The sequence below is a fragment of the Pinus tabuliformis genome, chromosome X (genome assembly GCF_031772625.1).
Source record: "Pinus tabuliformis cultivar Carrire ecotype Pingquan chromosome X, CPIR1, whole genome shotgun sequence".
Classification (NCBI taxonomy): Eukaryota; Viridiplantae; Streptophyta; class Pinopsida; order Pinales; family Pinaceae; genus Pinus; species Pinus tabuliformis.
In genome coordinates, this window is record NC_142308.1 from 948,694,602 (window position 1) to 948,718,491 (window position 23,890).

General features: G+C 40.6%; 1 protein-coding gene across 1 annotated transcript; it reads right to left on the reverse strand.

Annotated features, from left to right (window-relative positions):
• Positions 1 to 20,625: 20,625 nt before the first annotated feature.
• Positions 20,626 to 21,294, reverse strand: LOC149142832 (uncharacterized). The gene has a single exon (XM_089451592.1). It carries the CDS (start codon positions 21,292 to 21,294, stop codon positions 20,626 to 20,628), a length of 669 nt encoding a protein of 222 aa, XP_089307718.1.
• Positions 21,295 to 23,890: the final 2,596 nt, after the last annotated feature.

The window sequence follows — 23,890 nt, forward strand, 5'->3', positions numbered from 1 at the left end:
TCAACCATATTACCTTATGAATGTCACAAATGTGATGAGTCATATTACCTTGATGAATGTTACAATGTGATGGACCATATAACATTGAAGAATGTTGCTATGTGACATATTGAGGAATGTCATAGTGTGACATACTCTTCAATAACCATCACAATATGACAACCCCTTGAAAAGTGTTTACATTTGTCCTACTACATTGTTGAATGTCATAATGTGACATTAGTCCCTTGAGGTAAGTCACATGGGACATACTCCATCTATAAGCATCACAATGTAAGTCACATGTGACATACTCCATCTATAAGCATCACAATAAGACATAACCCCTTGATAACTGTGACCATGTGTCCTAATCTATTGTTGAAAGTCATAATGTGACATACTCCTTTAACAAATGTCATAATGTGATATAATCCCTTGAGAAGCATACAATGTGTCATACACTTACCAAATGTCACAATGTGATATACTCTCTTGACAAACATTGCATGTGACATACTACCTTGATAAGCGTCATAATTTGACATGATTGCTCGACAAACATTGCAAGACGACATATTTCATTAACAAATGTCACAATGTTACATGATATTATGATGTTGCAATGTGACATACTCCCTTGGAAAAAAACAAAATGTGAAATACTTGAAAAATATTGCATTATGACACAATCCCTTGACACATTGCCACAATGTGACATACTCCCCTTAACAAACTGCTATAATTTGACATACTCCCTTAAGAAAGATCATAATGGCATATACTCCCTTGACAAATATTGCAATGTGACATACTCCCTTCACAACTATCACATTATGACATACTCCCTTGAATTATTGCAATAAGACATACTCCCTTTACAAGTTCATAATGTGACTTACTCCTTAATAAATGTGCAATGCAACATACTCCCCTGTTAGGCATCATAATTTGAAATGCCCCCTTGACAAATATGGTCAAACATAGTAAAACATTGTCAAACATGTTTAGCTATGATCAACCATAGTCAACCAAAGTGAAATGTGATTAGCCATTGTCTACTATAGTGAACTATAGTCACACATGGTCCACCATAGACAAACATATCAACCTAGTCAAGCATGATCAACAATAGTCAAACATGTTCAAACATAAATTGTAGTCTATTATGACTAACCATAGTAACACAATGGTTAAACATGTCAACAATAACCAACCATAGTCAAATGTGGTTAGCCATGGTCAACATTGTTGATTATAGTCAAACATGGTCAACCATAGTTAAGCATGGTTAATTATAGCCAACCATATCCAATCTTAGTCAGCCATAATTAACCATAGTCAAACATGATCATGATAAACCATGCTCAACTATGGCCAAACATCGTTAACTATTCTCAAACATAGTCAACCAGAGTCAACCATGATCAACGACAATCAACCATAATCATCCATAGTCAAATGTGGCCAACCAAGGTTGACCATAAGTAACCTTAGGTAACTATAAGCATCTATAGTCAACCATAATCAACCATGGTCAACCACAAGTAACCACAATCAACCATGGTCAAACATATTCAACCATAGTCAATGATGCTTAAACATATTCAGCGATGGGTAACTATGGTTAACCATGCTTAAGCATATTCAACCATAATCAAACATGGGAAAACATATTTCATTGTAGTCAAACATGGTTAACCAAAGTTAGCCACTTTGAACTATGTGGTCAATTGTAGTCAACCAAAGCTAACGAATTTAAATTATGTTGTCAAACATAAACAACCACGTTCATCCATGAATAACCAAATTCAAGCATGGTTAACCATAGTCAACCATCCTCGCCCATGATCAATTATAGTCAATTGTGGTCAACCATAGTCAAACATGGTCAACTACATTTGAACATATTCAATCATGGCCAGGCATATTCAAACATGGTTACTCATAGTCAATCATAGTCAAATGAGGTCTACTATAGCTTAATATGATCATAGTCAAACATGGTCAACCAACTTTAATCATGTGGTCAACCAAGGTCAATCATAGATATTTCATTAATAATATTTATTTTATATTTAAAATCACAAATCTATTAATCCTCCCTAGGCACGTCAGTGGTCAACTAGTAGAACCAAATAATTAAAAGTGGTTGATATACGTCGATTGACACCATTAGCTTTGAAAGATGGAAAATGCTTACATTGTAATCTGATGAACATAATTCAAGATCACAATGTGTTGAACAAAACCCGTCATCACAACGTGATGAACATAACTCGATATCATAATGCGATGAATGTATCCTAATGTCACAATTGAACATAAGCCTTCACATATGTCACATTATGATGCGATCCAACCATGGTCTTCTTTGGTCAACCATAAGAAACCATGAACAACCATAATTAACCATAGTAAAAGTGGGCAACATTGTCACTATTGCCAAATGTTTTCGATCATGGTCAACCTTAGTTAATTATAACCTTTCATGGGAAACTATAGTCAACCATGTTTAAATGTGGTCATATATAATCTACATGGTCAAACAAGATTAACCATATTGACCCATAATCATTCATATGTTGACCATGGTAAACCCGAAAGGAGAAATCCTACTTCCTCAGACATGACGTTCATACCGAAGAGACAAGGAAAGAGGGGGAGTTTCCTTGGTGGGTGCCTTACTTGGATTGGGTGGACTTGGTGGGCTACTGGCTCTAGCCCCTTTCCTTGGATACTGGCTCTAGCCCTTCCCAGAGGTTTCGTTCTAGGCTTCTGTTGAAAGTCAACCATAAACAATAATGCTCACCCATTCTCCACATGGTTAATAGGGTCAATGTAGTCAACCATACTCATCCATGGTGAACCATCATCAACATTGGTCAACTACAGTCAATCACAAATAAATGTTGCCAATCATAGTCAACTATAGTTTTTCATGGTTGTATATACTCAATCCTAGTGAATTAAAGTCAACATGGTCAACCATAGTCTATCACAGTCAACTATAATTTCATACTTAACCATATGAATTTGGGGGCCCTGATTTTAGTGATGGGTCTTGGTTGTGTATTGCCATGCAGTTTACTTGGCAAGGAAAGGATGAAGCACCACATGATAGATTCCAACATGAATTAGCTAGTTGAGGATAGATAGAGTGTGACCAACTTAATTGTTCTTTGGACTTTATTTAGTTAATAGGGAGTGTTTCCTACTTTTTGGAAATTGATGTGGAAAACATGCATGGTGGTATCTTTAGTGCTTTATGGATATGTTGGATAAGAGATGTTGAAGGGGCCTCTTAGGCCTATGTCATCATACACAATACACTAAGTAAATGTCAGTGACACCCAGTAAATATGTAAAGTAAATGAAGGGTTGGTTGAGAAAAGGTACAACTGCTCCAGCCACATCATCCATGTATAAATAAGTACGAATAAAGTCTAATATAAATTTGGTTGGAATTCTTTCCCAAATTCTGTTTCTCTTTGTGTATTCTCATGTATGTTCTTGTTGTTCATCATATAGTGCGTTTGATTGTGATAAGGCTAGGATTTCAATGTATTGGTTCTGTTGTCATTGTACACTGAGTACGGGACTATAACATTGTTAGTTCGGTACTATAGCAATGCTCAATGAAGACGGTGAGAACCTGCAAAAAGAAAGGAAAATGAAGAGAATGTTAAATGAAGACGGTGAGAACCTCCAAGAAGAAAGAAAAACAAAGAGAATTAGTCTACAAGTAAAGACCTGTTCGACAAGATGTTGCCTGGAAAAGTGTTCGTGAATGCTAAACTTGTTAAAGATAACTAAAGTCTCTAAGTTGAAATTCATTTTAGAAGATGTTTATGAAATGATAACAAAAAATTGTGAAAAAAACTGTAGGTGTTTCCTGCATAAATGTTGGCATTTATTTAAAGAAATATAAAAGGAGAAATACAAAGGTTATTATGGGTATCCAGTTGATCATTTTTTGGTTGTTGTTGTCTTCTATGAGTATTTGGATAGGTGGATCCATCCATTCATTAATTTAGTTGACTTGGTAGTCGATTCTTGATCTAGTCGACTTGCCGCTTGAAAATTTGAAATCGGCTCCCACAATTTCTTATGAGTATTTGGATAGTTGGATCCATCCATTCATTAATTTAGTTGACTTGGTAGTCGATTCTTGATCTAGTCGACTTGCCGCTTGAAAATTTGAAATTGGCTCCCACAATTTCTTATGAGTATTTGGATAGTTGGATCCATCCATTCATTAATTTAGTTGACTTGGTAGTCGATTCTTGATCTAGTCGACTTGCCGCTTGAAAATTTGAAATTGGCTCCCACAATTTCTTATCCAACACTCTACTACGTTCGACCAAGATACCTGATGCAAATTTTCTACTTTTGATTGACCACCATTCCACAAAAATGAGTCATATCTCACCATATAAAGTTGAAAGTTACAATCCGCAAGGCATTGGCTACATTACTGTTGGGCATACGACCAAAGTCCCACATTGACTAGAAGTGGAGAGGATCATGGGTATATAAGGATGGACAAATATCTCCATTGGTATGAGGCCTTTTGGGGTAAAGCCCAAGAGCAAATCCATGAGGGCTTAGGCCCAAAGTGGACAATATCATACCATTGTGGAGATATGTGGTGTCCAGAGTCCTTACAAGTGGTATCAGAGCCAAAGTTCAAAGTTAGCCAAGTGGATGAATCCTCGGAATGCCGAACGAAGGTGGTGGGCCCTGGTAATATCACGATGGGATCCGTGGATGAGCTCGGTTAGACAGGCGGTGTGCTCCGGATTCTTCATGGACGTGTCCTGGTCCCAACACGGTGAAGAGGAGTTGACCTGGGATAGAGCAAGCTCTCGAGGCAGGTGGTGCTCCATGTAAGGCGTGTGCTTCCAACGCATTGGAGCGAAGAATCCTGGTTAGTAGAGAGTGGACGGATGGATAATCATTTGAGGGGAGGCTCGATGGTCCTTTGTTCGAGGGGAGGATTGTTGGGCATACGACCAAAGTCCCACATTGACTAGAAGTGGAGAGGATCATGGGTATATAAGGATGGACAAATATCTCCATTGGTATGAGGCCTTTTGGGGTAAAGCCCAAGAGAAAATCCATGAGGGCTTAGGCCCAAAGTGGACAATATCATACCATTGTGGAGATATGTGGTCTTATTGAAACGCTGACTGAAATAATGAAGGGAAAAATAAACAAGAAAGAAATACAAGAAAGCTTAACCGAATAACCAAGACAAGAAACTGAATGGATTGGAATTTTTATTCAACAATGATTCTCCGTCTTACATTTCATGAGCATTCGATAGTTTTATGTCACCAACTACTGTTATATAACTAACTATTCGGTATACAACCGTCTATTTACAATTTTACCTAATTCGTTGTCAAACTAACAAACTCCACCTTGACAACAATTTTCCCATTCATCATCTTTCATGCAAGCCAAGAGAAGCTAAACACCACCGCAACTTCTCTACTGTAACTAGCTTTGTGAATATGTCTGCACAATTTTCTCGTGTATGGACCTTTTTAAGAGCTACTTTTCCGCCATCGATCACATGTCTCAGAAAATGATACCTTACATCAATGTGCTTGGTTCTGCTATGATAGGCAGGGTTTGTAGCCAAGTGAATAGCGCTTTGACTGTCACAAAGTACATTCACTTTCTCTTGCGTCCTTCCAATCTCATCGAGCAGACCCTTTAACCAGATTGCTTCTTTACTGGCATTTGAAGCAGCTATATATTCAGCTTCGGTAGTGGACAACGCAACTGTTTCTTGAAGCTTTGACATCCAACTAATTGCTCCACCTGCAAGAGTAAAGACATAACCTGTAGTAGATCTTCTTTTGTCCAAATCACCTGCATAGTCAGCATCTACATATCCGCAGATTGATCCTTCACTACCACTAAAGACGATGCAATGGTCACTTGTGCCTCTTAGATATCGAAGCACCCATTTCACTGCTTGCCAATGTTCTTTACCTGGATTTGCCATGAACCTGCTGAAAACTCCAACTGCATGTGAAATGTCAGGTCTTGTAGATACCATCGCATACATTAAGTTGCCTACAGCGTTTGCATATGGTACATGAGACATATACTGCTTTTCTTCATCAGCTCTAGGACTCAAAACCGAAGAAAGCTTAAAATGGGAAGCTAAAGGAACATTAACAGGTTTCACATTATTCATAGAGAATTTTTCAAGTACCTTCTCCACATACTTCTGCTGTGACAACCAAAGCTTACCATTTTTCCTGTCTCTGTGTATCTCCATGCCCAAGATATGTTTTGCTGCTCCAAGATCCTTCATATCAAACATCCTAGAGAGTTGAGCCTTTAACTTGTTGATCTCTTCCATGCTTTTGCTTACAATAAGCATATCGTCAACATACAAAGCTAAGATAATGAATATGCCATTGAAACTTTTGAAGTACACACAATGATCATACTCACTTCTTATAAAGTTCTGGCTCACCATGAAGGAATCAAACTTCTTGTACCATTGTCTGGGAGACTGCCTCAGACCATACAATGATTTCCTGAGCTTGCAAACTAATCTTCTGCTGCGACCTCGTACAAAACCTTCTGGTTGTTCCATATATATCTCTTCGTTCAAATCACCATGTAGAAAAGCTGTTTTAACATCTAACTGTTCTAACTCAAGATTAAGCAATGCAGTTAGTGCCAACACAGTACGTATAGAAACAAGTTTTACAACTGGAGAAAAATCTCATGAAAGTCTATACCTTCAACCTGAGAATACCCTTTTGCTACCAGTCGCGCCTTATACCTTTCAATACTACCATCAACTTTCCGTTTCAGCTTGAAGACCCATTTACATCCAACAACACTTCTCCCTTCAGGAAGCTCTACAAGATCCCAGGTATTGTTCTTGGCTAAGGAGTCCATTTCTTCTTCCATAGCCGATTTCCATTTCTCGCTATCTATATCATCTACTGCTTCCTGATAACAAGAAGGTTCCCCATCTTCAGTAACCAAAGCAACAGATGAAGCAGAATCTTCATACCTTTTGGGAGTTTTCCTTTCCCTTGTAGACCTTCTCAGAGCGACTGGTTGCTGAACTGGTTCAGAAACTTGCACTGGTTCAGAAGCTTCAACGGCTTCCTTTGTGTCTTCAACACCTTTGTCTCCAGAAGTCTCTCCTTCCTTTCGACTGTCACCGAAAAATCTAGCCTCCAACTGAACTCGTTGACACGGCGATACCTGTTCCTGTTCAATTCTTTCAACATTTGATTTTAACAAAGAGGATTCATCAAATGTTACATCTCTACTAATGACTATCTTCCGCAATGTAGGATCCCACAACCTATATCCTTTCACTGCATAGTCATACCCAACAAAGACATAACATTTCGACTTTGGATCTAATTTTGAACGCTGATTTTTCGGAATAAGAGAATAAGCATCACAGCCAAATATCCTCAAATGAGAATAGTCACAAGACTGACCTGTCCAAACTTCTTCAGGAATTTTACAATCAATTGCTACTGAAGGTGATCTATTAACTAAATAACAAGCAGTAGATACTGCTTCTGCCCACAACTCCTTTTGCAAGTTAGCATTGCTGATCATGCTTCTGGCTATTTCCATAAGAGTCCGATTCATACGCTCAGCAACACCATTTTGCTGAGGAGTATAAACAGCAGTTTTGTGTCTAACAATGCCCTCATCCTTACAGTATTGTTCAAATTCAACAGAAGTGAACTCACCACCATTATCAGTTCTTAGACATTTAATAGATTTGCCTGTTCTTTTCTCTACCATTACTTTAAATTGTTTAAAGACATTTAATACATCAACTTTCCTTTTTAGCATATAGACCCAAACTCTACGAGAGTAATCATCAATGAACGTTAAAAAATACAATGCACCTCCATATGACACAACAGGGGAAGGCCCCCACAGATCAGAATGAATGTAGTCTAAAACATCTTTACTATTATGATTGCCAACTTTAAATCTCTGTTTACACTGTTTTCCATACACACAATGTTTACAGAAATCTAAATTCAAGGATTTCAGACAGGGAAGAGATTTACGTTTCATCAGTATGTGAAGACCTTTCTCGCTCATATGACCCAAACGCTGATGCCACAGACGAGTACCTGCTTCTTCCTTTTCTGACACAACCGCTGCTTCACCGACCTGAGTACTTCCTTTTAACCTGTAAAGATTTCCGACCTTTTCTTCCTTCATAACCATAAGGGCTCCTTTGAAGACTTTCAAGATGCCATCCTGACCTGTAAACTTATAACCATCTGAATCCAACACTCCCAAAGAGATTAAATTTTTCTTCAAATCAGGTACATGTCTAACACTAGTTAATGTTCTAACTGTGTTATCATACATCTTAATCCTGATATCTCCCATCCCAACAGTCTGACATGACATATTGTTACCCATAAACACAGAACTATCGTTTACATTTTCATACGAAGTAAACCAATTTCTATGTGGGCACATGTGATGCGAAGCACCAGAGTCTAACAGCCAGCTATCAAAACTCTGAGAGACATTACATTCAGGTGAAGTTTCATCTATCATACACAATTCTTCAGCAGCTAATACTTCGTCTACCATACCTGAATCAGCCTGATTCGCTTCGTTCTTCGGGTTTTCAGATTCCTTCCGTTTCGAATAGTCCTTCAAGTGTCCAACTTTACCGCAGTTCCAACATTTTTCCTTACACTTCTTGCCCTTCGATTTCGACCGGGAAGACCCCCTTGGTTTTTCTCCTCTTTCCTTTGAGCGTCCTCTAGCAACCATGGCTTCTGATGCAGCTGTTTTAGTACTGGATTTCCGTCGTACTTCTTCAGACAGAAGAGCTCCCACGACTGATTCAAACTTCAAAGAATCAGCAGAGCTAAAACTGATTGAAGTTACGAAGTGATCCCATGATTCAGGCAGAGAACACAGCAAGGTTATGGCTTTATCTTCTTCCTGTATTTTGACTTCCATATCTGTTAATTGACAAATTAGTGTATTAAAAACATTCAAATGTTCTGCAACGTTTGAACCTTCTTTCATTCGAAGACTGTATAACTGTCGTTTTAGATAAATTCTGTTGGTTAATGATTTTGTCATATAGAGTTTTTCAAGTTTTTCCCACAATCCTGACGCCGTAGTCTCTTCAACAATGTTGAAGAGAACTTCATCTGCTAGACATAACCGAATGGTACTGAGAGCTCGGGCATCCAAGTCCTCCCAGTCTGAAGTAGTCATGGTTGCAGGTTTCTTAGTTGCCCCATCCAATGCCTTGTGCAACCCTTGTTGCACAAGTAGATCCCTAACCTTCAGTTTCCAAAGAGCAAAATTTCTCTTTCCGGTGAATTTCTCCACCTCGAATTTTGCATTCGACATCTTGGCCATTTTTCTAGGATTTCAATCTTCAGTCCTTAAACTAGGGTTTCTCTTTTCAAAAAAAAAAACTGTCTTTGAACTAGAGTTTATATTTCCCTTAAAAAAAAAAATAATAATTTTCCTTTATTTTCAGACCCTTTCTTGCAAATCCCTTGAAAAAAACAACAACCTTTTCAATCTGCTGTCTTAAATTTTTTTTTTTTTCTGCAAACCCTTCTTTCCTTTTTTTTTTTACAATATTTTTATAAAAAACCACAACTTGACTTGATTTCAATCTTCAATCTTTGTTTAAAAAAAATTTCTGCTGAAAATAAACAAGTCTGGAAACTCCGATCAATACCCGGATTTCACGCAGGCTCTGTCACAAATCCTCTGCAACTTTATGCAGGCCCTCACGCAGGTCTTGGACTTACGCTGACAGCACGTCTCTCACGCCTCGCTGGTACAGCCTCCCAATTCGCCTTACAGCCTCCCAATTCGCCTTTTCTTCAACATTTGGTGCTCTGATACACAGCACGTTCATAAAACTATTGGTCTTTACTCAGGGTCTTCACACCGGACAGCGCTGATTCTTCACAGGGCAGACAACAATGATCTTCACGCACACAAGAACAACCTTCCGTTGTCAAACTAACCGCCTTCCGACAGCAACAGCCATGATCACTTACAAAAATCCGCTGGCCCTCAAAAGGTTGAAGCCCAACTTAATAGTCTCTGCGAGCAAGCGCAGCATATAAAAGGATCACAAACCCTCCTAGCAAAACCCTTTCACACGCAGAATTTGCATATACCAGGGATTGAGGTATCAGAAAATCAGTGGCTGGAATGCGCGCCACACTTCTCACGCGCACGCTGATAGCATCAGCTCTTCACGCACGCAGGGATTGTATTCACGAAAAAAAAAAAAACGCCTACGATCTGGCTTTTCCTCTTAGTAAGAGGATGACACTACTTCCAATAATTTGAAGGAATTTCAAAGATCGAAGCACCTTGTTATACAGACATGACTAACTCGTTTTGTGACTAAGAAAAACACATAGCTTTAGAACTTAGAGGGCCGGGCCATCTCCCATTTTAATCCTACTAAATTTTGTAGATCATCTAAATGACGATGTGTTGATCAATAAATTTAATGGGGATATGGATGGTTGACAAAGTGCTAGTTGACTCTGCTGATGGAAGCAAACAATCGACTTGTACACGAGAATTGATTTGTTGAGATGAGAGGTTCATTCTACACCCCATTAAGAAGGGATGTGTAAGGATTTTTTTATTATCTTTGGGGGAGTGCAGGACTTGGGTGAGCATAGGAATACGGTGGAGAATAACTAGACCAGGGTGTTAGAACGCATGCAACATCGTTTTGGCACTGGTAGCAGCGTTTTTGAACGAGAGATTGGAATGCAAGACCGAGGTGTTGATCTAAGGTTTTTTCTCCTTTTCACTCTGTAATTTTCCTTGAACCGATCACTCAGTGGGGATTACTCATTTCACATTTGTCTTCTCATCTTATACATACTTCTCTTCCTTTCTCGGGAATTTCATTCTTTTTCGGATGCTTCCTGCAGCATGTTTCACCGACACATTCTGGAGATTATTCAAATTGTCCTGCTTTTGGTCATTGCTATTTACATCTTATATCTCATTATCATAGATTGGTCGCTTTACGTTATCGGAGACCATATGTTCGGGTAGGTCACCGTAGAAGCATCTCCTAAAAATTATACATCCGACAAAAGTAAGTGAACTTGATGTCCCCCCGAACTAGTCCAAGATATATTTTTATGGAAGAAATGGCTGGGTTCTTTTTACATATCTCGACCATGCAAAGAGTTGGGTTTCAGATGTTGTCATAAGTGGTGGAAGTGTTGGGGGTGCTGGTGTCGCTATTGCTATGAATAGCATCTCACCTATGGTCGTTACTATTTACATTCATCCATTACACATTTGGCGGTTTAGGTTTTCTGGTTACTGAGGTTGTATTGGCCGGGGGTGGTGTATCTGGTTTTTTCCGATGTATTATCAGAGATTGTTTTGTCACCGAGATTTTTGGATTGGGCACTTCTTTCATGCTTACCGCATATCTATTGCTGTTTCTGTAAGTGATCTAAGGTGGATTCGTTTCTCATTAATTTTCGGGGTGGTGGAAATTGTCACTTTGTATTTCGAGGGTGGTGGTTTTCTTTTCTACATAGTGGCTTATTTATTTCACGTCTGGTGGGGTATATTTTGAGACATGCATATTTCATATTATATGCTGCCCAACCTCGTATTTGGTGACGCATGCAAATATCTACTTGGGGTGGTGGGTATGGACATATTCCCATTTATTGCTAAGAGAGACTAGTACCTGCATATGGGTGTCAATTTTGGAACGATGACACTCCATAATTCAGATCCATTACAGGGTGATTTGGATACTACTTTTCTCCAGTTGGATACACCTTTTTGGGATCTGCATGTGCTCTACTGTACTTTTCCCTGCCCTCCCAGTCTTTATTCTCATCTTTCTACTCTATAACCCTTGTCTGGATACCTACCCTAATTTTTTCCTATGTCTTCCACGTAATTTGACATCTTGACATCTTGACATTCCCCTTTAATATTATCCCCTTTGCTTATGGCCCACCTTGCTGATTTCTTAGCCTCTATGGATGTTGATGTGTGGGCATAGGAGGCCTTCTTACATGCAAAGACTGTTGTGGAAAGATCGCACCTCCCCCATCTGTCCATGCTTCCTCTCTAGGCGAGTGTTGTCTTCTCAAACACTTCTCAACGTGGTGCATGTAACATAGGTGGCAATATGGAGTCATCCGATTCTACTCATCATTCATCTATGTAGGACGTTTTTCGACTTGACGTGCCTCCACATGGTAAACATGTCAAACCCTCTTTGGACACTAAACTCCTTAGCTTTGGATAGGATGTAATGTGGGATCATGTTACTAGTTTGCAGAAGTGAGCTTTAGTGGGTAGGTGGTATTTTATAGACATGAAGGAGCATGATATGCAATTGTGGATTTACAAATATTGGTCCTCCATTCTTGGTTGTCTGCCAAAGGTTAGCAGACTTATGAATGGTTGTTACAACTTTCACTTCCCGCACCAGGAAGATCTAGAACCCATAACAAATGTACCATGGGTTTGTCTGTGCAGTTTCCTTCATCTACATTGCCAGTGTGTGGGCTTCAATCCCATTTGTGACACACCCAGAAATAATTTTGTGTGGGTGAAATTGTCGGGTCTCCCACTGGAAATTTGGATGCGTAGGGTTCTCATGGAGATCAAAAACTTTATTGGACGTTTTGTATATGTCGACCCAAAATGTATGGATGCCAGTGACAAGCGGATTGCATGGATCCCCGTTGAAATGGGTTTCTTTGGTTGACTGACCAGACAGATTGACTTGGCATGGAATGATTTTATTCACCATCGACCATTGGACTACTAGTGTATCACTTCCATATGCCTGTTATGCCATCAAATGGGACATATTTTGGAACATTGCCCAAGAAGGTTTTCTCACAATGGACAACATAGATGAAGTGACAATGGATGTCGGGACTACAATTTGAAGGCTGCATATGGGACTTGGATCCCATAGGTACTTATCACACCTTTGATAAATCTCCCACTCGCAATGATATTCATTCCTCCCCCTCTTGTATTTCCCCTCCTCCTTTCCATCACTTGGTACCCCCTGTCGGCGACCTTCTTCCCACATTCCTTATCAATCGCTTATTAGGGAACACTATATTACCCCTTTGACCTTGAACCCTTCGGGCTCTACTCTAGATATCCCCTTGTGGCCTCCTTCCCCCCCCCCATGACTGTGGTCCAACCCCTCCCCTGCTGATTCATTCCTCGCCTCGATCTCTCTCTTCGTCATTGGATGGGGCTGACCTTTCCCCTCACAATTCTGTGGATAACGATATTAAGTTTCTTTTGGTCAACCCCTCTCTGGATTTGGCATCTCTCACTGTCCATAAGGGACCCCCTCGTCACATTCCTTTTTCTATATGTCCGAACTCTGCTCACAATGTCACCATCCGTAAAAAGGGGAAGCGTGGACCTCAGACCCCGAATCTGCGGGCCTCAGATGGTTTGTGTGATATTCTCATTGCTTTTGTTTTCACTCGGGTTCTTAGAGATTTATCGCTCGATGCCACTCATGTGCCATGAATTTCCTCTCCCTGAACTTGTGTGGCCTGGGGGACCACTCCAAACTCCTATCCCTCAAGCATCTCTTCCTCTTTACTCACCCTTTTCTTATTTTATTACAACAGACTATGACTTCGACTGAGAAGGTTCTTAAATACTTCTACAACATCTTTCCTACATGGCATATGGTGGTAGTAAATTCTCGTTGTCTTTCTGGCGATATGGACGCCCTTTGGGATCCTAGATGGGCTACTCTCTCCGCATATAACTTTTTTGGTGGAGTTCTCCTGTTGGGGCACATTCAGGGTTTTCCTACTAGACTGCATTTCCTCAATGTGTATGCTCTGTATAATGATAGATTTACTTTTTGGAAGCGCATGGATGATAATGATATTTTCAAAATTGGGTCTCTTATTTTGGCAGGTGATTTCAATGCTGTACTGTCTGGAGATGAATGTTGGGGTGTCAAGTGTAGAGCGGACCCTCTCCTTGACCATCTATACCATTTATTTGATTCAAATAATCTTCTAGACATTAGAGCCCTAACTCTGTCTCCAACTTGGCACAATGGTCGTGTGGGTGATGATCATATTGCTAAAATATTGGATCGGTTTTTAGTCTAGGAAACTCTGTTGGAAAGGCTGGGTTGTGTTAGATCATGGGTGGAAAAACCCTGATCTCTGATCACATGATGATTGTTCTGCAATGGAGATTGGAGCGGTTGCATCTGGGCATCCCCGTCAAATTTAACAAAATCTGGTTGGAGGATGAGGATTTCATTTCTTTGATAGATAATTTTTGGAGGGCTTATTCTCGGGTGGATGGTAAGTCCCCAATGCTGTATCTATCTAGATTACCATAGGCCCTGAAAAGTCATGTTAGAATCTGGGAAAGGGACAATAAAAGAGATTTGGCTAGAAAATTGAAGAATATTTTGAGTGAAATCGAGCATCTCTACAATCTGGTGGAGAGGGGCAACACATTTGGAAACATTTGGGACTCTCTCAAATCCCTGGAGGCAAGAAAGCGATAGATCCTCTCCCAACAGGAGGCATCCTGGAGGCTCAAGGGTCGAGCCCTTTGGCCGCAGGAAGATAATAATAACACAATTTTTCCATCGCTACACAAATTGAAAGAAAAATCATAACTCCATTTGGAAAATCAAAAGACTGGAGGGAACTGTTGCCTATTCTACTTTAGAAATCCAAAATGAAGCTACTCTACATTTCCAATCCTTATTTCAGAAGCAGCCTAGAAACTATATCAAAGATCAATTATGGGGTACGAGTGAGTATCCTCCTATATTCAATGACAAATTGAATGCGGAAGTTTTTAGACCTATCACCCTTGAAGAAATTCTACAGGTGTTGAAAACTTTTGCTACGGACAAGAGCCCGGGACTGGACGGATGGATCGTGGAATTATTCTTACATTTCTTCGATCTGGTTGGCAAGGACCTGGTTAACATGGTGGAAGAATATCGGTCTTTGAGACGTGTCTCGAGAGATATAAACTACACCTTCATTACTTTGATCCCCAAAGCTTCTGATACGTCCACTTTCTTGGACTACCAACCCATTTCGCTTTGCAATATAATATATAAGCTCATCTCAAAAGTCATTGCGGAGCACATAAAGGGAACCATCTCCTGCCACATATCCAAGGAACAATCGAGTTTCCTCCACAATAGATTGATTGACGATGTTGTCGCCATTTCTTAGGAAGTCAATCATTCAATACATACCAGGAAGATGTCAAATATTGTAATGAAGGTGGACCTCTGGAAAGCGTATGACCGTGTCGACTGGTCTTTTCTTAGACTCATTCTTACCAAGATTGGTCTATCAACTAATATTATAGAATGGGTTATGACCTGTGTCACATCAGCTCATTTTATGATTCTGATTAATGGCTACCCCTCCATTTTTTCTCTGTTGGCAGGGGTCTCCGACAGGGGTGCTATCTTTCACCATTGTTGTTTATTTTGATGATGGATTGCCTCAGTATCAAACTTAGGGAGGTGGTTTCAGAGGGCCATTTCGAAGGTATAATATTGGCTGAAGGCATCCGAATCTCCCATAATTTATTTGTGGATGATTTTCTTTCTTTTGGTATGCTTTCCCGCCTTCAGTAGAGGCATTTTCATGACATATTGTAACGATTTGGGGAAGCATCTGGTATGAAGGCTAACAAAGGAAAATATTTCATATTATATTATGCTAGAGACCCAGGTGTTATTAAGGAAATTCACGACATGTTCAATTTCTGCACTGTGCCTTTTGTGCAAAGGTCTGACTTCTTTGGGTTTTCATATCAAACCCAACAAATATAACGCCTCAGATTGGCAGTGGATGTTAGACAAATATAGGAGGAAAATTAATGGTTGGTCACACAGGAGCTTATCTTTGGTTGGTAGATATATTATGGTTCAAGATGTATTACAACAAATGGTAGTATATTGGGCACACCTATACATCCTGCTTGCATCTATCATTAACAAGATCAAACAAATCATGGCACAATTCATCTGGTCTGGTAGGGAAGTGTTGACGGTGTTGGACCCGCCAACATTCAAGGGATCTCCCCGGTATGAAGTCCCAACTAGACCTCACCCCGTTTGGTGTAGGAGTACCATATGGTATGATGGCCTGGTTTCCATTATCTTAAATGTTTGCCTTAGCTCTTACTTGTGAGAACATGAGAGTGGTCTGCTTTGTCTTCAAGGTTCACGTGCCTGGTGATTTCTAGTGTTACTTGTGTCAAGGTTCTTTCACTGCAAAAGGAGAGGATGAAGGTGAGTCTCTAGTCGAAAGGAAGGAAATCCAAACTCTATCAGAGACAAACAACAAAACATGACATGCACAACTTCCAGAGGAGGAATCCACACAGATGTGGCACTCTCAACACACAAGAGGAGATAGCAAGTATAACACCCAATGGGGCAGTTCGCGCGAGTGTGACGATCGTTATAACAAGTTTATGGGAAAGGTTCTTTCTGATGTCCGGTGAGGAAACCCATGTGGGCAAGACAATGTTAAAAACTTATACAACACATTTTCATCAATATATATGTATTAGAGCAACCGAAAGAGTTCAATTGTTTAACACAGGTTAAAGCAACATGCATTACAAGTGTTGAAGATTAGTCTTACAAACAGTTACAATACATGTGTGAAAACATGTTGGCCTGTTACCAGGCTTCTGAATTAAGCGAAAGTTACAAGACACATCAATACATCATACATCACTAACCCTGTGAAAGGGGCGTTGGAGCCACTTCTCGCTCCTCAAAGAAAAGACTACAGACTCTCAAGGCTATGTGGGAGGAGCCAAGGTGAAAAAATCCTTTGCATGTACAAATGAGGGGGTATTTATAGCTAAGGGTAAAAGTGGCCCTTGTGAATGTTCAATTTCCCTCATGACTGTTTAACTTATTTGACTCTTCAGCTTTACATGACTCTTTGTATGACATGTGGGTCTCCTGACTTCCACGTTACATTACATTGATTTACATAGTATGGCCCACAATAGTGATGTGGTCGACATGACTCATGACATGGCTTGACACGACAGTTGGTATTTTCATGCTGGTGGTGGTGTCCATGTCGAGCTACAGTGCTGCTGAATGATGGATGTGCTCTTCGTGTATCACAACTTCACCTCCGCATGACAAGTTGTGCAAAGTCTTTGATGTTCTTGGCATTCGCTTGATGTTGCATGTGCACATCGCTTACTCGCTTGTACTTTGGCATGCTTCACATGTTTGTCTATTCACAAAAAATTCTCCTTGCATGCATCATTCATTTGCGAAAAATTCCCCTCGCATGCATCGTCCGTTCGTTAGTTCACGAAAAATTCTCCTCGCATGCATCATTCGTTTGCGAAAAATTCCCCTCGCATGCATCGTCCATTCATCCATTCGTGAACACATCTCCTTGCATGTGCTCTCCTTGTTCATCCCGTCCATCGTCGTGTCATGCCTTATTGATGTAGCTGTATCTTCAATCACTCATGACGAGACGATATCACATCCATAAACCTCCTAGTCTACCATGATGCATTGTCATTCGCTTTCGGATGTAGATGATCGGGAGAGAGGACAAGGCTATGAAACTGCGCAAGGCAAGTTTCAAGCTGGGATGCGGGCTCTGGGCATTGCTGGTGAAAATTGCACAGAAGTCACTAGGAGACAAAGATGGAAATTCCAAATTAATAGTGAGTGTCCGCGAGATTTGGCTCGACTGGAGGGAAGATCTACACAATTTTTGGAGGGAAGTAGTGCAGGCAGCAGAGGAGCTTGACAAAAAAAACTGTGCATTCCTGAGGGAGATGGCAACAGGCTGCAGAGGGGCTTGGTAGCAAAAACTATGCAATTCTTGGAGGGAGATGACAACAGGATGTGGATTGTCGGTGACAAAAACTGCACAATTGCTAGGAGGTTGACCTACTGAACACCTCTACGCAGTTTCTGAGCTGACCGAGATGCTAGGAAGCTGAGGGACTTGCTTAGGAAATCTGTGCAGTTTTCTAGGTGAGCAATCGATCGGATGGCTAGAAAAACTGTGCATTTTTTGAGGGAGTCAGGAACAGACACTAGGTGTCTGTCCAGCTTGTTTGCGCAATTTTCTTAGTCAGCGAAGCGGGCAAGGTCTGCATCTTTTGCGCAATTTTTGAGGGGAGTGAGTCTCGGGGTCACTGCCCGGTCAAACTCTCCGTTGATCAACAGGAGGGTTGATTGATTAGCTTGCAGGAAACACATAGTGAAATGGATTGTTTGACACTTCTGTGCTATTTTGGGTGACAGTCAGTCGAGTCGATTCTGGGTGGAGGTCTGGCTGTTAGAGGGTGATTCGATCGTCAGAACTTCAACAAAATGACTAAGTGTGTGAATTATTGCGTATGCGACCTTGCGAACACACACTCAACATGACTTGACGACAAGACGCCTTAGACCATCAAGACAACATATACTCGACATGACTGACCGATGGTGCGAGTGAGAAGTGCGATGCTTGTGATAGATCGTTGAACGAACGCAACGACACTTGCGTGACAGTGCATACAACTTCGTGTGTGAGTGTGATGGATATTTACATAGCGAATACAACTTGTACACACGAAGAGAGACCTTGTGCATGACCAGAACATGGCTGCAAGTGTGAAATTGTGACCACCATGCAAAAAGATGTCCGTTGAACGGTCAAGTGAGGAGGGTGAAAAGACTCAACACGAGCTCACAGGGTGAGCCCAAGTGTTTGCAATCATCAAGTAAAAATCCAGGGGAAGCTATGAAATTAGATGCAGGCTAAAATTTTGGATGGTGTTGCAACCGCTACAACACTTGGCGACACATTGGTTGAATTCCAGATTCTCTGTTTTGGTCCATTTACAACATAGGGCCTTGGTCTTTTAGGGAGTATTGAATTGTTGTGCGGGTTACTTCGGCTTCCCCACTTACGCCATGGACATGCATAGTTCAAATTTCGCTAACTCAATCAAAACACAACAAAAAGTTCAACTTGATCACAATGTTTCGAAATCGGGGAGGATAGTTTGGCTCGCGAGTTAAAAAATTTCAGAGTATAAATTTTCATCTTTGGTGTTTCTCTGCTACCAACAGGCCTGGAAACTACCTCAACGGAGTCACACAGGAACACACACTTTGCTCCACTGCTAGTGCGCCTAGTCAGTACCGTGGTGGAGTTGCATGCTTCACCTCTTTGTGCAGGAAGCCTTTCTCCTCTTTCACCTTTGTATTTTTTAAAGAGGATTGTGCATAGGCACTTATTTATTTTTGGGGTGGAAGAGGGATCCTGACTTACTAAGAGCAGAAGAGGTTGTTCCTTCAGAGAAGCATGTATGACCTCTGACATAGGTTTACTCGTTTAGATTTTACCCTTCTTTGTTTCTACTACTTGGATGAGCTTGATCACACAGATTAGAAGGATGAGTACAAACATGGGATTTCCCAGTGTGGACACAGGTTCATGGTTGGACCCAAGCTTCCCTTGCAGACGACTCGTATTTCCCATCGAGGCTTCATCGACCAAAGGTTATAACCAAGCATAGAGAATACGGAAAGAGGACAGACCAAGTGCTACAGTGCCACAAGACTCTTTATATCTCAGCCACATACTCATTCAAAAGCCATAACTCAGTAAAGAGAAGCACTTATTTACAAGGGACAAAAAATAACAGGATACTAAACAAATAAAAAAATATGAAACAAAAATAGTAATCAAGGCGAAAAAGCAAAACAATAAGCAACAGACAGATTTATGTACATGGTGCGGGGTGTGGCCTGACCTACTGAAAATAATGTTTGAGATCTTGGTCGTTGATAGGAATATTGTCAATCCTCCCGTCAAGTGATTGCAGACGGTATGTGTGTGGGCCAAACTTCTCATGAACTATGTACAGACCAATCCACAGGGACTAGAATTTTGTATGCTTTCCTTTGTCTTCATGGGGTTTATCCCATTTCAAGGCTAAGTCACCAACATCGAAGTTAGCTTTACCTGCAAACTTCTTATCGAACCATCTCTTGATACAGTTCTGGTGGAGTGTAAACTTTTCTTTTTCTTTCATCCTTTCTTCCTGCAGTTTGTGGAGTGTATCCATCCTACGCTGAACTAGCATGTAAGGCTTGCCTTGGGATTCTTGAGACAATTGAAGCGCAGGAAAGTAGATGTTGGGCGGTAGGATGGCTTCTTTACCGTAGACTAGGAAGTATGGTGAGGTATTCAGAGAGGGTTTGGGTGTTACACGCTCAACCCATAAATCATTCGTCAAGGCAGAGTGCCAGTTACGCTGCTTAGAGTAAATGGTCTTTTTTATTATATGGATAAGGTTTTTGTTCGTGGATTCTACAAGACCATTTCCCTGCGGGTAGTAGTTAGATGAATGTTTTAGCACAATACCATTTTGCAATGCAAAATCATAAAGCTTCAAAGATGAAAAGTAAGTTGCATTGTCAAATACAAGTGATATAGGAACTCCAAAGCGTGAGATGATGTTCTGCTGGAGGAAGCTAATGACTTCCTGGTCGTTCACTTGCTTGAGCAAAATTTCTTCTGTCCACTACGTGAAGTAATCAATATCTGTCAGAATGTAGCGGTGTTGTTTCAATGAATGTGGGAAAATATCCCCAATGATGTCCAGGCCCCATTGTTGGAATGGTTCAGTCGCTGCAACAAGGTGCAGTGGGGTTGTTGACCTATGTGTTTTGTCGGCGCATCGCTGATAGACTGGGCACTTGCGGGCGTAAGTGTGTGCATCCTTGAATAATGTGGGCCAGTAGAAACTGGCTCGCATAACTTTGTGTGTAGTGGTATTTCCCGCGAAGTGACCCCCGACTAATCCGTCACGCAATTCTTGAAAAACATTCTCTGATTCATGTGCTTCTAGGCACCTGAGCAAGATTTTGTTACTGCGCTTTCTGTAAAGCACTTTGTGCACCAACTGATAAGATAAAGCTTTGAGGTGCAGTGCCCTCTTCTGTCTGATGGAAAAGTGAGAGGGTATGGTGCTGTGCTCAAGGTACTGGTGCACATATTCGTACCAAGAGTTTCCGTTTATAGTGGGTGGTGCTTGCACTACATCATACATTTCAATTTCCTGTTCCCAGCCGGTGAGCTCTGCTTCCTCCTCCTGTGTGTGTACTGCCTCAGCTACGAGTTTGCAGAGACCCTGACCATTGATGGTGTGAAATGGATTGATGTCAAGATCATACTCTTGCAAGCCTATCATCCAGTTTGCACGTCATTCACCCAACTCTTGTTGTACGAGAAGTGAACGGACTGCTGGGTGAGGCACATACACTATGCAATGATTCTTCAGCAAGTAAGGTCTGAAGTGTTTCACCGCCTTGTATACTGCATATGCTTGTTTGTCAACAACGGGGTAGTTGAGTTTAGGTCCTTGTATGCTTGCACTCATGAAGGAGATGGGACGTTTTTCGTTCATTTCATCCTTCTGAGTGAGTAATGCAGCGAGCGAGTCATCGGAGACGAAGGTGTATAACAATAAGTCTTTGTTGAAATTTGGGCTATAGAGTGCAGGTGCTTCTACAATAGCCTACATAATATGGGCGAATGCATACTTTTCCCTCTTGCACCAGCTGTAAACTTCATCCTTCTTGATCATGGCTTGCATTGGTTTTACTATATGTGCATAGTCCGAAATGAACTTCTGAAGGAAGTTTATCTTTCCCAAGAAGGACTGCATTTCTTTCTTGTTGGCTAGGTGAGGGATCTGTGTAATAGTTCGGACCCGGTCTAGATCAATCTTGATCTTGATTTTGGCACGATTTTCTCAAGGAAGTTCCCCTCAGACACTGCTAATATGCTCTTTTTAGGATTCAAGGAAATCCCGTATTTCCCGCATCGCTCAAAATTTTTATTCAGATGGCTTATGTGGTCTTCCTGTTTTCTTGAAAACATAGTCATATCATCGAGGTACACCACTACGCTTTGTCATTTGAGTCTGTGGAAGGCGATGTCCATGGCACGCTAAAAGGTTGTTCTTGCATTCACGAGCCCAAATGACATTCGTCTGTATCCGAACGTACCCCACTTGGTAAGGAAGGTAGTTTTGAGTCTATCTGGTTCCGCTACTAGAATCTGATTATATCTTGAAAACCCGTCAAGTAAGGAAAATGTAGAAAATCCTATAGATTCACAAGCTCATCTAATCTACTAAAACAAGAAACAAGAATCTACTTCTACTCTTTACAATGGAAGCACATGAAGATCGAGCAAAACAATAACCGACAAGAGGAAGAACATCAAAGGCACATAACACAATAAGTTTTCCCGAGGAAAGACACAACTCAAAACCCCACTATCCGTATCGTATTAATCCGTAAAATAAAGATGAAATTACAAATCTTTTTCTCACAAGAACAATCCCAACACTCAGTAAAATCAATCTCCAGATCACAAGCAAGCTCAAGCCAAATACATGCCTCTTCTATGCTCTCCAAGCCTCCTATTTCCTTGTGCCCTTGGTCAACGAATTTGGATGAATACAATATGCTCTGGTCAATCTTGAGCTTAACCTGCACAAGTATTTCCTATCCTCTGCCTGATGACTTCCTTTGGCTTATACTTAGCCAAATTTCCAAGCCTTCAAGCTTCTAATTCTTTGAACCATTCCTAAGATAATTAGCCCGTATTTAAAGGGAAATTCCTTAGTTCTTGAATGCATGCACTATCAGTGCAACTTAGAAAAATCTAAAATAAATAGTACAATGTCCTTGCACTCTAGTCTCAACTAGGTCTTTCTCAGAATCGACATGCATGAGTTTCTAATGAGGGAATATTTAGTTAATTGGAGTATCACTATTTGAATGCACTAATGCATCAACTGACTGTTAACTCACTATTAGTTCCTCTAAAAGTTTGGAACTAATTTAACTAGACTTAACTTAATAAACTGAGTTAATTAATTACAACTCATAATTAACTCATCTTGGACGCCTATAATATAGGGAGAACATATACATGACTTCAGAAATAATTCCAACTCGAAATTCCCAAGTTAATTAAACTTAATTAACTATTTACAAGTTGCTATGAGAAAAGAATTACAATTTAATTCCCAATTTAATTCAAGGACAAATTAAATTGGAATTTCTGGATTCTATTTTAAACATTTCTTGTTGCTATTTTCAGCACTCCCTCTCAACAAGAAAAGAATTCAACTCAATCTCGATCCTGAACCTTTGGAATGTTTTTCATGCAACACTTCTCTCTAGTTTTGCTACTACAACAACTCAAGAAACAAAAAAACATCCAACTTGAATCAGAATGATGCTTTTATCATCAAATTCTTTGACTACTATTGCCTCTGTTAACTGAAAACTCTGTGCTTCTGTTGACTCTGCCTTTCTGCACTATTGTCAACCCTCTCTATGCTCTTCAGTACTTGAATTCTATAGCCTCTGTCACTCTGATCACTGACTACATCAATCCCAATGATTCCTCCTGCTACTATGTACTTTGGGCTCCCGTAGCAACGTACGATCCATGAGATAAAACCACTCAATGGACCTTGCCCAATTTCAGCCCTCTTGGACTAGCACTTAACATCGGCCCACCTCACGCCTACAGGTATGGCTGCATGTGATTCCTCTTCCCACTTGGCACAAAATTTCCCCCTACTGGAAGTCTCTGCATGATTGGATGCCTCCACTCGATCTCCTCTCGGATTTTCCAATTGTGGCTGCTCCACAATTGTCTGAGATAGCTTCCGAGACTCCTTCTATGCTTGAGTGAATCTCTCCACTCGGTATCCTCTCATCTTCTCTAGTTGTGGCTGCTCCACAACTTCCTGAAGCTTATTC